This window comes from Micromesistius poutassou (assembly GCF_964030765.1).
Source record: "Micromesistius poutassou genome assembly, chromosome: 1".
NCBI lineage: Eukaryota > Metazoa > Chordata > Actinopteri > Gadiformes > Gadidae > Micromesistius > Micromesistius poutassou.
Window position 1 is genome coordinate 7,929,120 of NC_140271.1, and position 19,447 is coordinate 7,948,566.

The window sequence follows — 19,447 nt, forward strand, 5'->3', positions numbered from 1 at the left end:
AGAGTCATTACCTCAATATCATCCAGCAGCTCTTTTTTCCTGCGCCGGATGTTGGAAAGCTCATCTTTCTCCTCCAGAGACAAGTCCTCCGGTACTGAGCGTTTAACAAAGGGGAGAAGAAAAAAGAGAAGAAGATTGCAAAACAGTATCAGATAAGTGCAAGCGATGTGAGAAACAGAAAGATGCGAAACAGAACAGGTGTGTGTGTGTGTGTGTGTGTGTGTGTGTGTGTGTGTGTGTGTGTGTGTGTGCGTGCGTGCGTGCGTGCGTGCGTGCGTGCGTGCGTGCGTGCGTGCGTGCGTGCGTGTGTGTGTGTGTGTGTGTGCGTGCGTGTGTGTGTGTGCATGCGTGTGTGTGTGTGTGTGTGTGTGTGTGTGTGTGGGTGGAGAATACAGTCCAGAGCCAAGCAACCTGTCCTTCCACAGTTACATGGATTAGGCAGGATATGTGAATACCCAGTGAATACCAAATCACTGAATCTCTCTATACTCTCACACACGTTACTGGTAACCTTCCCCTGCACCCTGCGCAGCAGGATCAAGTGTATCAGAGCAGGAGATACAGCTAACTCAGGGAGTTAAAATACAATCAGAGTAAAAACACTTTAAAGGAAAACATATTTGCACAGTAGTTGTACAGCCAACCATAATAAATAAATGCTTAGTGAATAAAATAATAAATTACAAAATTCAGTCCTATTATCCACATCAAATTACCCCCCTCCCCCCACAACGAAATATAGAATTTTACACACTCCGTCTTCAAATATCAGTTGTCCTATTCTTAACGGTCCACCTCGCAGGGTTCATGAGCCCATCATAAAGCCCATCATAAAGATATATAGGTCAGATGGCCGCCGTCTGGCTGACCGATAAAATACACGTTTACTGCCTGACGATGTTGTATGCACAGGTGAGCTCTTTTTGATACTGCCCGTATGCACACACACACACACACACTACAAAGATACACAAAGGCAATACAATGTACCCATACATGCATCACGCACATTTATTTTATTCAAAGGCACAGGTCCTGAGAGACCACTACTTATCGTTCATTTAACAGTTCCACGTTAACCTTCCCCCCTCATCCCCATATCTCTCTGATGTTCCCTCTACCCCCCACCCCCTATACACACACACACACACACACACACACACACCAAACGGCAATCCATTTGAGAGCGTGTTCATAGGAAGTAGGTCATTCTCACTTGAAGCTACAGCAGACGGAGCTTCTGCTATACGCTCTTCGTTCTCTCATAGACCAACGCACACACACACACACACACACTTGGAGTGAGAGTGGATTGAAATCCCCTTAACGTAATCACACAGCTCTAAGCAGCTTTGCACTCTCTTGTTTCCCCTTCCTTTTGTGACGAATGAGGCGAGAGAAACATTCTACACCCAGTACTCTCTTTACTCTCTGAGACAGAGAGAGAGAGAGAGAGAGAGAGAGAGAGAGAGAGAGGGAGAGAGAGAGAGAGAAAGAGAGAGAGCAAGAGCGCACGAGAGAGAGAGAGAGAGAGAGAGAGAGAGAGAGAGAGAGAGAGAGAGAAAGAGGGAGAGCAAGAGCGCACGAGAGAGAGAGAGAGAGAGAGAGAGAGAGAGAGAGAGAGAGAGAGAGAGAGAGAGCGAGAGAGAGAGATGAGGACCGTCAGGTTTCGGACACACGGACTGCTCCTTGTCATGGACGAGAAAGCACTTTGCTTGGCCCAGTGCTCAGATGGTTAATGATGGTTCTGTGAATATGGCTCCGTTGCCCTAATAATATGGCAATTAGTGCACAGGAATTAGCTTAAATTAGCTGGGAGCAAAATCGATGAAATGTGTGGCAGATGGGAAGTAAAGTGAGTAAAGTATAGATGTATAAATGTATGGATAAATAGATATATATATATAGATAGATAGATAGATAGAGCTAACGATAATCAGATAGACAGATAGACAGATAGATAAGTAGATATATATTGATTGAAATTGCAATATATGCAATATGCACACAGTAGTGTATTGTGTACAATACACAATATATTTTGTGTTTTATTGTGGTACTGTATAATGTGTATGTACAATACACACCAAAAAGTGTTCCACATATGCACATTATATTGTGTGTTCAAGCGATATGTTATGTAATCCAGTACAACTTGCTGCTGTTTCACAGTAATGACGATGTGAGGTCAACTTTCCCAGCGCAGGTCAAAGCTTACGGCTCAAGATAACGGATTAGGTTTCTGACTGACTCCTGGTTCGTGAAGGTCTGCTTTAACACAATCCCAGTGGAGGCCATGAGACACACCGAGGCCTTGATTTGTTTTTTCACATAAGCACACACTCTGTTGGCATTGCTTTAGTAGAAATCCCATTGCACGGTTCAATGCTAGCCTCGTGAGATGAATCCCAATTCATTCACATTTGGGTTTTTTTGCAAATTGGTCAGGCATCAATCCTGTGGAAAGTCCAAAAACTGAAAAATGCTAGGACCAATAAGCACTAAGGGAGGGAGCTGCAGTCCAAGAAAATCAAGGCTTGACTGATATTCTTTGCAAAAAGGAAACTTAAATATCTGGATGGGGTCACAAGCCTAGTTCAATGCATGTTAAAGATCATATAAAAGTATATGACCTTAAATATGCACTCCCTCAAGTTTAATACATTATAGGGGCAATGGCTGCGAGCCATTTGAGACCCTTCTGTCCTTAAAAGAGAATTCCGGTATTTAGCACTTTGAGCCCCCTTTCTGGGTTGTAGGATGAAATAGAGTGGTTGACACCGAAATGTTGACGATTGGTCCTGTCTCGGGTATTTGGCTAATTTAGAATCGCCCTGCCTGCTTCAAAATGGCTGGCTACGGGCATGCACAAACCTGTCCTTAAAACAACCCAAAACGTTCGTTTTCAGAAAAGTGCAACTCACTGAGTGGTTAGTGGTGTCCGTTGATGTTCCAAATCAAGTATCGTAGTGAAGTACAGTTTCTGTCGTGTTTTATTGCACATTTATCACATTTTGTAAATCCCATTTATTTCTGTTGGAAGACTCATTGCTCGTTGGCCGGAAATGGAAAGGGGGGCTGTTTACGTTTGTTTGTAGTCTTTGCTCGTTTCTCCGTCTCAACAGTAGGGCTAGAAGACTGAAAAGACTACAACCAACGCAATAAAACACGTCAGAATCTGTATTTCGCTACGATACTTGATTTGGAACATCAACGAACACTACTAACCACTCGGTGAGTTGCACATTTCTGAAAACCAACGTTTAGGGTTGTTTTAAGGACAGATTTGTGCATGCCCGTAGCAAGCCATTCTGAAGCAGGCAGGGGCGATTCTAAATGAGCCAAATACCCGAGACAGGACCAATAGTCAACATTTTGGTGTCAACCACTCTATTTCATCCTAGACAACCCAGAAAGGGGGCTCAAAGTGCTATAATACCGGAATTCTCCTTTAAGCCAATGTTAAGCAGATACTATTGATAGCAATTGACCCTCCTGCCAATGAGGTCTCATCTCGTGGTTTTGACTCTGAATGTTTGGCTCATGACTTGTTTTGCCCTGCCCTCTGCACGTCAAACGGAAGAATGGATCTGTTTGCATGTGATCTATACTTTTTTGCTCAACAGCATCACTGCTCTGTCTGAAGCTCCCTCATGACACAATCTCTCTGTTTCTCTGATATAATCTGAATGACTGTCTTTGTGAAACATGAAGCTCTCGCTCTCCATTGAAGATATAATGCGACAAGAAGAAGAAAAGCTGAAAAATAATCGTCAAGTGGAAAAATCCCCTTAGCCTTGAATAATGTGATTTCTTCACGTCGTCTCATGTCCAAACGGCACAGAGGCAGGAAAAAAATTTGGGAAAGGACAAAAAGTTTCTTCAAAAAGTGCCTGAGTGTCTGAAGATGCTGGCGGGGTGGTGGGGACAAGCTGGAAGACGAATGCTTAGGTTCCTGGCACAGCTTGCTGGGAGAGATTCAAATCTGATTCTGAAAGTCTGACGTGCCTCTATTGACTGGTTGCTAAATCACAAGACCGTGGATTCACCCCGTCTAATCTGCTTGACATAGAGTGCAGCAGCTACAGCAGTAGTAAGCTGGAAGGCATGCTGATGGCGCTGTGCTAGATGGATATATGGGGAAAAGGGTCAATAGGATAAGGCAGCTATTAGACCTCAAAGAGACCAGGAGAAGACAACTAGAAAACTATCCACACAGTCTAGTTTTGCTCATCTGCCTTAAAAATATGAATAAAAATATGAATAAAAATATGAATAAAAATATGAATGTATAAAAGGTATCAGTCATTTCCAAACACAGTGTCTGATGTCCATTCCAACAAAGCATTCTCCTCGGTGAGCAAACTGGTGATTTCATAATCCATTTAAACGCCCTGATTTCCTCCAGGTTTGCTACAGGACACGATAATAAGGAGGACATGTGCTTTGATAAGTGCTGGTCGCTTCGGGCTGCTGCCAGTAACAATGGAAACCACACAAACAAGGGAAGGGCCCTGGTGCTCCTCATTAAAAGTTAATTCAGGATACTCTTCGTAGCAGAATGTCATAAGAAAAGCCCTTTGAGTCTGGTTACTGCAATCGCTGCAAGAGTTGCATTCAAGCTGAGTGAGAGCAGTGATGTAAGCAGTTTCTAGGAATATGTCAGACTGTCTCTGGAAATTAACAACTTTTGCCGGGATGTTCAAATTCTCATTACTTTTTTCTATTTATAGTGGGTTGGTGGGGTAAAAAGGACCAAAAAACGCACATGACAAAGTACGTACGTGGCCGTCACTCCAGTATGTCACGTCTGAATAATAACATCATAAACCAATGAAGTGTGTGTGTGTGTGTGTGTGTGTGTGTGTGTGTGTGTGTGTGTGTGTGTGTGTGTGTGTGTGTGTGTGTGTGTGTGTGTGTGAATAATTCAATCCAATGTAGTGGAATTACTTCAAATATTTCCTCAACTTCCCATTGCATTACATGAAAAGTAAAAATACATTTACAAGTTTGTTGTGGAAAACAAAGATCAAGAAATGAACATTGTGCAAGACACATCCACTCTACAACAATTCACTATCTTTTTTAACTAATCAAACTGATTAATACTCATGGCCTGTGCGTGATCGCCGTCCAATCATCTCTCTTCTACAGTGGTCACATGACCATCATTCCTATCAGCACGACAGGATTCAAGAAGAGCTGAATGTCCCGGCCCCTTCTGCTGGTCATGAGGGTTCCAGTGTTACTGAGAACCTTCTAGTAACTCTACACTTAATCTCTTACACCTTGTGGAGCAATTAATGACACAATGGCATGCACATTAGACAATGCAGTAATCCATTCGTCCTGGCAATTTTACGCCCACTCACAGCCATCTGACATCACGCAAAAGCCACTAAAGGATTGTGCAGGTGGAGCGCCGTCTCACAGTTCCTGCTTCTTGATAGATTGTATGTGATGTGGAACGAGGCCAAATTCCACAGGCTGCTACGTCACAATCTGGTACTACCAGACCTCCCATCATCTACTGTCCCGTCCACATTCCTGCTCTTTAGGAGAAAGCTTCACTTGACTTGACTTAAAGTAATGTCTCTTGAAGTCACACAGACCGCACACACACACACACACACCCACACACACACACTCTCAAATGTATGCATGTACACACCTTTTTCTTGCATACATAAACATAAGCGCTGATACACATGTGTGCATGTACAGACCAACACACATGCATACAGATACACATGCAGTGATGCACACACACACAAATTGTTGCAATACTTTTTCGGCTTTTTAATTGGAGGACATTCAACAAACAGCCTTATTGGATATTAAAAGTAAAATTGGTGCTATTAATGCTCAGTTATCTAAAACGTTTTGATAAACAGCAGGATATGGACAAATTCAAAATTTAAATGCCAGTGGGTGGACAATCATAACAAGAATAATTGGTGCAATATGATGCAGGTACATCAACATCGTTTGTAAAGTGGTGTTCACCGCAAAGCCATTTACATCCACTTTTCACAGATGGGTTTGGAGTACACTGCAGCATCATGGTTCCTACTATGTCCGTTCACTCTGAGAGCAACCTCTTAAACTTTGATGAGGTCTGAGATTGAACTACCCCCGGTGGCATCAAGCTTTTCCATTCCGGTGATGGCTGCTTTTAGTGATTTGATTGGACAAAACAAAGAGCTAACACTCCACATCGGAGGCTCCCATTCCCCCATTAGTGACTGTACATTTATCTGGAGTTCTGCTTCCTAAGGCAACAAAGACAAGAGAGTAATGAGCCCAAATTAGTCTAAAGCTGTTGCCAACACTCACTAGATATTGTCACAAACAGCCAAGTATCAAGAGGGGCGCCTCTATTATATTATTTACAGTAGCAATTTACGTGGGAGCGTGCAGTGAGTATGGACTTCCTGTAAACATGGACCTACCGGTAAGGCACAGACTTGTAAAACAGTCTTTTTAAATAAACTCCCGGTACGCTAACTAAGTTATTGATGCTTTAGTGATCGACCGATATATCGGCCAATTTTATTATTATTATTCTTTTTTTTTTTTCCTGGCATGATTTACAGACAGTTCAATAAAAGTTCCTTTTTTAAAATGAGACTTGTAACATTTGTTTGGAAATCCAGACCCACATCTAGAAAGCTGTAGGGTCTGGCAATGAGTAATGAAAATGGCCCAACTCGAGGGGCGGCACCAAGCATGCATTTGAGAATATCACTGCACGCAATTGGATAACACTACAAGCAATCAGAAGAATACAAGGGGTGACGTATCCAGACTAGTGGAGCTAACCAATAGATAAGACTCTTGCCATATCCTGCGGTAAAACAGCAACGCTTTTGGCTTGCCTATATCAGATACACCGATGTGATTTGTTATTGTTCTGGGCGAGGGGAATCTGAACTCTGGATTTCCAGGGTAGTATCGGCTCCAAATATCGGCTCAAGAAAATTGGTATCGGCGTGAAGGTCATCAGCTAAGGCTGATGAAAAGGTATTGGTATCGGCCCTAAAAAATCCATATTGGTCGATCCCTAGTAGGGACCCTAGTTTGGTGCTATTACACTTTGAGGCTAATTTTACTTTAAATAAAGGTCCATGTGAGGACACCACAAGGAGAAAGGTTGCATGTCTGGAAAATTCAAATGGTCGTCAATATGTTCAGTTCAATGTGTTGGGCCAAAACAGAGCCAGCAGCCTCCTCTCTGTCGTCTCATTTCCAAGTACATGATTCATCCTGAAATGTATAAAGCTTTTAGAAAGATTTATAAAGATTACACATTGAGCCTGGCCTGGGGCCTCGCCGCTCGCCCACTTTATCACTTTACCCTCATAACTTTGGCATCAGTACTATTGATTTTAAAGTTTGCTCATATTTTTCCCCCTCTTAATATAATGGCCAAAAGGGCAGTCCCCCCAGCAGACTTACTGAGTCTGTGCAAGTGCAGCACAGATTTATATTCAGGAGAATTATTACTCCCTCTCTCTCTCTCTCTCTCTCTCTCTCTCTCTCAAATAAATCCCTCTCTTCCGCCAAAAGCTTCATTCAGAAAATCCACAGATGATTTACATAAACATACATACAAACATACAAACTTACACTTTTTACAAACAAGGAATATTGCTTTGCATATATAGCCGTCTTACGACAACTGAAATGAAAGGAACAGCGCCTGTTCCTCTATCCTATCTAGTTAAATAAAACATGCATTTTTATCCACACTAGTCAGTGCTGGTTAGGTTCGCTGTCATCTCTAAACAAACATAGTCATGTTTCTATGAAAATATGATCAGAGGACACATCGAATCAACATAAACTGTTTTGTCACTCCAAAGCCTCCAGCAGGACCCTGTGACAGAATCACTTGAAGCTTTAGCAAGCCTGATCAGAGCATCCACCAGTCCAATCGGTTATTTGTATCAAAGCGACGTCTCCTCACACAAGTGCCTACTGCCTCAAGATACCCATCCTCTTACGGGATGAAAAACCAAGTCGGGAATGGGTCTGATATCTGTGTCATAACCCAAATGACAAATGACAAATTATGTCAAAGATCGCAAGACTTGAGTTGTAGCTTTTCAAGTTCCCCTTAGTATATCTGACTCAGATTGTACACATTCTTTATTATTAACTTTCCCTCTGAAAACTACCCCTGAGTTATTTGCCTTTACACAAAGTAATTTACATTGAACCCTTTAGCAGATGTTTCTTTTCAAAAGTGACTTATAATGTATACTCCTTCTCAAATAGCACACATTATCTGCTCAGGTGATATGCCTCATGACTGAAACTGCTTTTAGCCATCTGTGTGTCTGCCTTCTGTTGATGGCATAAAAAGCAAACCGTTCTCTCACTATCTCATATCTCTGTCTCTATCTTGGGGTAATGATTTTTTCTCAAGGAAGAGGAAGAAGTCTAAGATAAAAGAGTGGAGGACGGCGGTTATTGTGGCAGGGCAACGCAAAGAATGCTATATATGCAGCATCAGACAAATCATTGGTAAATGTGTTCACGGAAAATGTAATTTCTTTTTTTACAATGTGAGGATCCCAGTCTTTATAATCTCACCAGACATGAGCTTCACTTGTTGACTGAGGACTCAACCTTGAGCACTGAAACCCATGTGCAAGAAGGTTAGCAACTGTAAGACAATTGTGCATTTCTGGTGAAGTGGCTGCAATGCAAAAGTAGTTAATTATCCAGTTAAATCATCAACATATGTAATTAACACAACGTAAAAAGCCTTTCGCCACTTAATCCTCTGCTAATTGCTCTCAGCTCTGTCTTTAACAAGTAAATAAGGTGTAGTTAGTATTTGCATGTATGATGCAGTCAATTCACACCAAGCAAAGTTGGCTCCAAACTGGAGAGTGGGATGTGTAACTTTCTAAATGTACTATTGTGAGTACATCTGGGATCGCTAAATGAATAGAGCTCCATGCCTCTTAAAAATTGGCCACATGGTCCTTTGTGTCTCACTCAGGAAACGACTGGAGTGTCTCACTAGCCAGAAAGCCGATACAGGGGCCTGCAGAGGACAAACAGAGCGTGTGACAGAAATGAAGCAAAAAAATGCCCTAAGAGCTATGTTTATTGGATGCTACAGCTTTCCAGTCAGTTCATCTGGAAAACAGAAGAACGTGAGACATGGAGAGGTAAGAGGGGGGAAAGAAATGACACAGTGGGAGTATGGAGTATGGAGTATGGAGTGGGTGTATGCGAGCGACAGGAAGATAGAGTGATGCTTTCTGCTGCCAACAGGCCCCCGCCAGCTGTTTTCGGTGAGAGGAGAGGAAGGCAGAGAAGAGGAGAGCAGAGCGGATGGAGCTAAGCACACCAGACATGAGGATTTACCAAGAGTGTGGGTGGTTAAAGCCTGGCCATTACTGACTATTTAAGGTTTTTCGATTTGTATGTATTTATTTATTTTGCCTTTTTATTTTTTGGGTGTCAGGGTTAGTTATTTGCATTTGTTTATGGTTTAATAGCATAGGCTGTAGAAGCTGTTTATTCAATTTGACCAAGGATGTATATTCAAAATTAATAGCTTAATTATGCCAACTCAGGCGAAGAGAAAGGAAGAGAAAGACTAGGTTATAGGTAAAATAAAGTAAAAAAGAAAGATGCATTAGATAGGGTATTTAAAATGTTGTATATTCCTGACTTTAAAGTCAGAGAGAGAGAGGTGTTTTAAAAAGCACGTAACATGGTCGTTACATGGTGACCACAAACATAACGTGGAAGTATCTGTGTTCATCTACAATGCAAATACACTGGTAAGAACACAGCTTGTGAACACAGGAGGAGCACCCAGTGAAGCTGCCCCCTCCCAGCCTGTCCTCCGCCCACCAGCTGCATCACATAATGATGAGTGCAGCTTGATAAATGCTGCGTTCATACTTTTAAGTAAATATGGGAAAAACGTGGGAAGGAAATATGAAAAACCCACGACCGTTAGAGTGTTAGCCTTGGTCAGCAGCAGCCACAGCAGCAGCAGCAGCAGTTTGCAGAATAACACCTATGATGCGGGACTTCCTGTTCAGAGAGTCATTTGACTGTGACGGGCTTTGACTGGTAAGTCCTATAAAATATAAATGTATTGAAAGACACAACTTCAGTGCTGGAAATTCCTTGCAAGAGTATAACATTCAACCCCTCCTGATAGACTGACAGGCCAACCGTCTAGTCAGTTAAGCAGAACTAAAAATGAATGAAAGAATAAGTTCTCCTCCCATTGTATCAGGTCGTTCCTCTCCTTCAACTATGTAGATGGGACGTGACAACAGGTCAAAGGTTAGCTGAGATTTATCGGTGAAGAAACCACCCCTTGAGAGTTACGACACACCTCTGACCGGCCAACCCCCTGGGTCCACTGAAAGTATGAGTGTGTGAGTGTGCATGTGTGTATGTGTGTGTGTGCATGTATGAGTATGTGTCTACTATGATGATAACCCTTTGATAGCCGTATGGCTGTGTGTGTGTGTGTGTGTGTGTGTGTGCGTGTAGGTGTGTATGTGTGTGTGTAGGTGTGTATGTGTGCTTGCACGTGTGTGTGTTTGTATTACTATGATGTACTGCATTATCAATCACAGCGGGATGTGTTGCTGAGTGCTGAACAATGCATGAGTTATAGGTGTGAAACTGAGGACAGCAGAACCGATAGAGAAAGTGTGTGCATATACACACAGTCTATATATATATATATATATATATATATATATATATATGATAATTTATACTGTAAATTATATACTGTATATATAAACAGGCCTCTTCTTCACTGTCTTTAGCATCTGTCTCCTGTTCTTGAGGATCTAGGGTTATACACTGCAGGGTCAACGAAAGAGGTTGTATAATTCACACACTGATACGTAAACGACCAGGAGAGATGGTTCCCTCCATCCATTTCCATTTTTTTTGTTTGTTCCCAGGTTGTCAGGCTTGCATCCTGTTTATACGTGTTGTGAGTGCGCTTACTCTGCATGTGTGTGTGTGTGTGTGTGTGAGACATGACATGCAGCAGCTATGCCGAGCTACTGACCCAAAACGACTCACTGTCATTCACAAACCCACCTAACACACACACACACACACACACACCCATCACCAAGCCTGACTTGATCTCCCCTCTTTGTCTATGCATTGAGAGGGCTCACTCACTGCACAGTAAATCTACACACACACGCAAACCCCCAACCACACACATTAACACACAAGTATATACATACTGAAGCACACACTCAATCGACAAGTAAACTTACGCACATAGATACATGCATAGATACACTCAACATTTAACCTACTTAAAGAAGTCTCATCGTACACAACACTGTACATCCGATGCACACTCCTTCACGGCTCGCTCTCTAACTGTCTTACTTTGTCTCTCTATCTGATCACCCTGTTTTTCTGCCTGTCTTTTATCAATCTCTTTCTGTCTATTAATCTCTCTCCTTCTTTGTCCTTTCTTTTTCTGTATCTCTCATTCAATCAATGTCTTCCTCGCTCTGTCTCTTTGTCTGTCTCAATCAATCACTGACTTTCCATCAATCTCTCCCTGTCTCTCTATCAATCTCTCCCTAACTCTGTCCCTCTATCAAAGTCTCTCTTTCTCTATCTCCATCCCTAACTCTGTCTTTCCATCTGTCTGTTTCAATATCCCAGCCTCTCTGAATCAGTCTCTATCCGTCTCTATCATTCTCTCTGTCTCTCTCAAGCTCTCTCTGTTGACATTGTTTCTCTCACACAAACATAAACACAGACATACCGTTGTAGAGACAATGTCTGTGAATATCTGCGTTTCACAATAACCCTCTTTATACAATCAAATATAGCAGCAGCACTGACACACAAACACACACGTGCCAAGCACACACACACACACATGTACACGTCAGTTACACATACGTGTGCACACACACACATACACACACACACACTTACAGACACACACACACAGGGAAGCATTGGTGGAGGGCCTCTCTTCACTACATAGCTGCCCTGCTGTGTTCTCTGCAGCATTTTGCTGATCTTGAGGAGACAAGCAGTGCCACTCAGAGCGACACAGAGTCTCCCTGAGTGCATGATTGCGACAACGTTTGTCCGACCAACCTCCCTTCACCCTTGCTCCACCCGCCCCCCGTCCCCCGGACCCCCAGCCCACGCTACACTACAATGAATTGTGCTTGATGCAGCAGTACTAGCAGCAGCAGCATCTTAAAGCAACACAAATAAAGAACATAAGTAGAAAAACATGAGGAAGGAACTAAAACATGCCCTGTTGGCAGATATCCCACAGTACGCACTGAGCACATGTGGCAGTGTTTCACTGACATGGTGAGGAGAAGGACATAGTGAGTGGGGTTGTGGTGGTGGTGGTAGTTGGGTTGATGGTGTTGATGACATTGGTTGTGTTGATGGTAGTTGTGTTGATGGTGGGGATAATGGTGGTGGTGGTGGTAGTAGTGGTGGTAGTCTTGGTGATGGTGGTGATGACAGTGATGGTGTTGGTCGCAACGGTGGTGTTGGTAGTGATTGTGGTGGGGGTGTTGTTTGGGGTGGTGATGGTACTGTTGAAGAAGTGGACCACATCTAAATCTGGCATTAAAAAGCAATCTCTATTTTAACAGTCAGAAAAAGTGATCCATCTATCTGGATTACATTATATGGATAAGTGAAATAAAAATATTAATGCAAGGTGTAACTGCACCCAGGACACATTGCGAGCAGAATGGTACTGGATCTGCCAGATCACATCTGGAATTGTTCTGACTCGCATTGTAATTGATTTTCAACCTGTGAACATAATCAAAAGGGTTGGAGGAAGGAAGGGGAACCTCAAAGCAAAGCCTCCTATAACGATAGGTGATCAACGTGTACTGGAAAAGGCAGCTTGGACCCATTTTTGCCTGAGTTGCCATGTCTTTTAAATGAATTAGTACAGACCTCAAGTCACAACAATTATTCATCGCTCGTAGAAGTGCCTCCACCAGCAGTTTGACATAGAGACTAGCTTCAGACACATTTATTTTCTATCTCTGCATTAATGCTCTGTTCCCTATGAAACCAACGGAGCATTAGTCAGGCACATTAACGTTAAGAGGAAACACAAGTCCATCTGAGCGTTACGTGTTCTCAGAACGAAGGATGAGCCGTACCAACTGACAGAGAGAGAGGTAGAGTGGGATACACCTCTTCCCTGCTACCTCAGCAGGTTTGAGTATCTGCCTCTTACATAATTGCTCCAGCCCTGCCTTTTCCTACACACTCCCTTGCTCCTTGTTCCCTTCCGTTTCCTGAACCGCATACACAGCACACACACATGCATACAGACACACACACACACACACACACACACACACACACACTAAACATACAGACACATGTGCATACCTCACTTGAACATGTGAAACCATGAGATTCCCATCAAGCCCTGAGTGAAACCTGACTTTTTTTATTTCTCTTTGCTAAAAAATTAATTTCAGCGCATGACTTCAGGCTCCTGGGATCCCAGCGCACATTGCAGTTCTTCCCTTCAAAGGAGAGAGAAGAAATCACTTGGATTCGCCTCACACTTCAACCCCCCCCCCCCCCCCCCCCGGACATACTGCACAATCTGGTTCTCATCTGAGGGTTGTCAGGGGTTTTTTTCAGCACTTACTCCAGACTGGTTATTTTTCTTCTTTTTAAGTTGGCTGTAGAGGAGGAAACTAGCCTGGATAGGAATTAGGAGGACTAGTGCACTTTATTAACCCCCCCCCCCCCATGAGCTGTAGTCTGGAAAATCGAGCACGACTCTTTTGAACCTCAACGCACAAAAAGGGTCAACTGTCTTTGCCCCTGACCATCAACTTCAATAGGGTCTCCGCTCCTTGGGGCTGGAGTTGAAATCCCTCGCCATAACACAGGTTTCATGGAGGAGGGGCACGCGTTAAAATGGGGCCCCAGACGAGAAACAGTAAACGTTTTTTTTGATGTGGTTCGCATGGTTGTTGTACACTCCCTCGGAACTGCCCTTAAGGCCAGCACCGGCAGGTGAGTATACCGTGAAATGTGATATCTGTGACTAGTGGAGCCAAGGCCTCTCTACCTTGGTAAGATTCATTCTCAACAGGAAGTCGCTGGCTGCGCTGTACAGAAGACCATCTGTCAAAGATGGTACACATACACACATCACATGCGAAAACACACATGGGTGCACACGTGAGCAGCACACCTATGCACACACACACACACACACACACACACACACACAGTTGAATGTAAAGAGCTGTCCACATCCGATTCTCATCCAGACCTCACTACTTCATTTAATTACTTCTACTTCCCAAAGCAGTTTAAATACTTTAGAATACACACTGGGACTTACCACTAAAAGGTCCACTGTTTCAGATAATGAAGGAAAAGTTAAGAGAAAGATATGGAGAGAAGAAGAAGAAGAAAAACATGTGTGTGTGTGTGTGTGTGAGAGAGAGAGAGAGAGAGAGAGAGAGAAGTGTAAAGTATACATACACACATACACAGAGCCTGCAGATGCATTCTGAGTGTGAGATGGAGAGAAAGACCTACAGCTAGAGAGGGAAGGATATTGAGAGGAAAAACAGACCGGGAGAAAGTGCATGAAACAGAGAAGAAGGTTGCAGTGACTTGGCCTGAGGCTGGGACACAGAGAGAGGCTGATCCTGTTAGTGCCAGACAGTGGCCCAGACCCACCCATGACACCAGGAAGTGGTCATGGTCATCAAGCAACGGTGAAGAGGTAATCTGTAGAGGAAAACCCTATTGGAAACTGCATTGGAGACTGATCTGCCTACACGTGCCTTCATATGTCGAGAATATGTAATCTGCTCTGCATCTGGATTTTTTTCTGCTTTGTTTGTTCTTGCTCCTATCTACTCCATCCATTTGGTAAATGCTCAATAAATAAATACATTTCATCATTTGTAGTAAAGGCGCAAGCACCATGTTCAACTAAAGCAGTTTCTCCAAGTTCACACAAATCTGACCTTTCAGAGTTCTCCAAGCAATATTTATAGAAATGTTGTGCTACGGCATCTCGGTTAAGCTCCAGCTCATTATCAAGCTCACATAAGGGGGTTTGTGCTAGCTAAGACTGACTTGGTCTCAAATGTGAAGTACTTTTAGAGATCCCCTCTTCTTAGGGCGTATTCACACCTGCCTTGTTTGGTTCGAACCAAACCAAAAAAATTGCTGGTGCTGACCTTTTGGGCTGGTGTACGCACCTTGGTCCGATCCAGTTCTAAAAATGATACACCTCCTTGGACGTAACAGGCACCCGCTCAGTCGCACTCATTATGGGAATTATTGTTTGATTAGTTTTTTGTTGTTTGATATTGTTTGATATTTGGGTCCGATATCCAATAGACATTCCCTCTCCTCTGCTCCATGTTGACCCACGACTCATTTTCACCCGACGGTCCGACAAAAACATGTAAAAGGTATGCTGGAAAACACACATAAAAATGCTGATGCATTTAACACATTCAGCACCAGGATAAGGGAGGAGGTCGACCTGTCTGCAGATCAATGTATATCACGCTGGATATCCATGATTGTTTACTTTCACCGCCGCTTTCTCCCCCCACCCTCCCCCCTTTTTTTATTTAACGCTTTACCCCGCCCCATACCTTTTTGTCCAATGATTGAATGATCTTTGCACACATGTGGGTTTGTTGTCAAATTCTGGGACTGTTGCAAAAATTGCAATGTGAAAATGAACCGCACCAAACCAAAAAGTAAACATTGTATTTTGTTCCAGACCAAAGAGAGTGAACTAAAGGACTTTCCTGGTGTGAATATGCCCTTAGATATGTACTTGGATTACAACAGACCGACTGGAAAAATACAACAGCACCACTTCAACTCAGAAACACAACACACACACAAAACACGCTCGCTAATCTAGCAAAGAGCTACAGGACAAATATCCTATAAGCCACTGGCAGACAGATGAACAGCTCTAGATAGGGAGTAGGCCTGTTCTTGCCTCAATTACGATTAAATGTGTATTAATCCCATAGGCACACCCCACTTACACACACACACACACACAGATACACACACACACACACACACACAGATTCTCGTCAATGAGTTGTTTTCATAGTGTGTAATGGGGCCCATGGCCAGAAACACAAGCCATCAGAAGGCTGTGAAACCAGCGCCTAGCGTAAATATTCTGATTCATACCATATGGGTCTCGCTTATTCTAGTCCCCCTGTGTATGGGGGCCAATATTCTATAAATAGACTGACGAGAAGAGGCGGTTGCTCCATAGACTAACACACATTACAAGCCAAACACTCTCAAAGCAAATAAATGAGGCCGGGTTTGGATGTTTGATTTGACGTGGCTGTCTTCTTACTCCCTGTGTTTCTTTGCTTAGCCATGTCATGAGCAAACGCACTACTGGTTTACCAGCCAACGGGCTGCTCCTTAGAGGGGCTCATTATGTCTGGTCTAGCCAATTAGAGGCCGGTTTGGGATCCGCGTTGCTGAAGACATTGTTATTGCTGACTGTTACTGTCTGACTGATACAGATACACTATCAATATCAAACTTTGACGTTTCTAATCCAGTATATGGCGCCATATAAACTGCAACACCAGGAATGGCGAATTTTTTTAAAATTCTTATATTATCCTGAAACTGAAAATGTATTAAGAAAAAATGTATTTACTTGCAAAGTGATTTGGGCGTTTAGCTCAACGATACCCAGCAGGTAGGCTATTCTTATCCGTAAGGGGCTTTCACATCAGTGACCCGGGCCAGGATCCGAGTACACTTGACCCCAAAGTTTCAGTTTGTGTACACAGTGTGGACACTGTGTACTGTACCCGAGCGCGGATCAGCAAACCGTGCCCAGGTCCACTTGAAAAGAATGGTCTCAAGAACAGTTTATATGTACTAGGGTACACGGTTCTTTACCAAACCTACCTTTTTAGTTATAGCCAATCGATCCTGGGGCACGGTACGAGTCACTCGTATCTAATATGGCAACACCCTTACACTTTCCATAACAAAAATGTATAAATATAAAACAATAAATATAAGTAAAGTATGGAAGGAAAATAAAAGAAAAACTGTGTTGTTGGAAGATCCTCTAAACTGCACTGTGCAGCCCGAGGACAGATGTAAAACACTTCCTGTCTGCCAGCAGCATGCTCCGAGAGTTCATCATTAGAGAAGACAGGGGAACTTATATTGGATCTAACGCATTGATTTAAGGAGAATATGCAGACTACCCCCTCTGTTCTCTCCTTGAACAACTCCATTACCACTTTGGCTGTCCTCCAACTCCTATCTGTCTCTCTCTCTCTCTCTCTCTCTTATCGCACACTCTCTCTCACTCTCTCTGAGATCTCTCCTCGTCAAACTACATTCACTTGTTGAAGTCCAGTGTGTGTGTGTGTGTGTGTGTGTGTGTGTGTGTGTGTGTGTGTGTGCTTGTCTTTGTGTTAGTGTGTGTTTGTGAGCGCATATGGGAATTAGGACGTAATTATTACCAAAATGTATCTACACCTTACTTTTCAAAAGTGTTAACAAGTTGGAGAAGACACACACACACACACACACACACACACACATACAGACACACATACACACACCAGAGGCCCTTGTCTGTCCATTCTTAGATCTACACAGTAGACAACACCACAAGGGCAGAATATAACCTATTTCAGTTAGCATGGCATTTTACTAGTGGAAAGACGTGTGTGCTTTTGTGTGCATGTGCCATCGCCAGGGACAAGACCTGTGCAATTGTACAATAGCACAATAGTGTGTACCATCATACCAGGCATACCACCCTGCATGCACATTGCAGCCCATTATAAGCTCACCAAACAATGGGCATGCAAGGACTGGACTGTTATCTCTCTAAAGCACCCAGGATGATGGGATAATGGCTACATTTGCAGTGCAGTGAGTGACTCATATTCTATGATGAGGATTATAACTTTGCGATTTAACCTGCTGCAACAAATAATTGTCATGGAGAAGAGGCTTTTACTGAATAGCTTGGTTTCGTTCAAAATTTTCTACTTCACAGTCCCATCTCTAGACCTAAAGCCCTCACCACGGGACAAATGCACTCCCTCTGGCAAAAGACTACTTCTCAACTTTGGTCAATGGTGGAGCTTGAGGGCTTGACATGACCTCATGCCTCATAAGTGTAGGTATAGTGGTCAGGACAAGAGACCGCAGATCCATGACTGCTAACAGTATGATGACACAATGGTGCATTAGTTAGTCTTCACGGTTGGGCAACTCGGACGCAGACAGCATTATGGGTTCTTTTCAGCGCCCTATATGTAGGTCAATCCATACATACTGCATTAGCTCCGGCTGCATACAGAGCGGTCTGACTGTGACCCATGACAGCTTTATAGACAGACCACGTGTCTCTGAGAAGTATTCAGCGTACTATATCTGCAGGTTGGTAACTTGACCTCGCAAAGGTAGGTCCTAGTCGCTACAGGGGAATGATGCGTAGCAGCTGGTAATTACTACAGAAGGGAGACATTGTTCTTAAAATTTATTTTTTGCAATTTAAACATAAAAAAAATAAATAAGGAAACTTCTACTTCGTTGTACTTCCTTAGTGAATAAAAAAATATATATAGCAAATACAACAAGTAGGCCGTTGTCTCCAATCCCACAGCAACCCGGCAAATAATTATAATAACAACAACAAATAGCCTACATAAATATTCAAAGTAGAAAATGCAGCATCGCATTGACTGGAGCCTACCGTGATTGTCGTCGTCCATGGTCTATTAACAAAATGCCCCCAAAAAATGGTGTAACGCCCACAGAAACTTCCGTTGAACGATTAAAGTAGAAATCAAATGCACGCTTAATTTCTTGGGCACATCAGCTCACAGGTTGTCACGGGCATCGTCGTCCTATAGAACACTCTTTGCTATGTATCTCCTGACAGTCGCAATTAATCCCCACTGTGCATCCTAATCGGCGTACGATTGTCACGTGCAGCTAAACGAGTGGCGTGCCCATGTTACACTGTGGTTGTTTCATGTGATCGTCATTCGTCAGATACGTCTCTTTACTCCACTAGTGAAGGTAGAGGGTATGCTATCCCGTTCAAGCCTCTCTCTCTCCCTCTCCCCCTCTCTCTCTCTCTCCCTCTCCCCCTCTCTCTCTCTCTCTCTCTCTCTCTCTCTCTCTCTCTCTCTCTCTCTCTCTCTCTCTCTCTCTCTCTCTCTCTCTCTCTACTCCGGTTGACAGTCTGCTCTGCGTCATCATTTTCCGTCCCGCCTTTCCAGCTACAAACGACCGTTTATCACTCCTGCCTCACGTGACGCGTGCCGGATACGTATGTATTGTTTGAGGATCCACGGCTACACTGAGCGAACATGATAGCTATATGTTGGAACGA

At 43.2% G+C, this 19,447-nt stretch overlaps 1 protein-coding gene across 1 annotated transcript in view; it reads right to left on the reverse strand.

Moving 5' to 3' along the window:
* cyth3b (cytohesin 3b) overlaps positions 1–19,145 on the reverse strand; it is a 36,692-nt gene extending 17,547 nt beyond the window's left edge. The window contains exons 1-2 of the mRNA XM_084471835.1: positions 18,803–19,145; positions 12–94 (exon numbers count right to left, since the gene is read on the reverse strand). Of these exons, the coding sequence (XP_084327961.1) occupies positions 12–94; positions 18,803–18,821 (102 nt within the window). The 5' untranslated portion in view covers positions 18,822–19,145. The remainder of the gene's footprint in view (positions 1–11; positions 95–18,802) is intronic.
* Between the last annotated feature and the right edge of the window lie 302 nt (positions 19,146–19,447).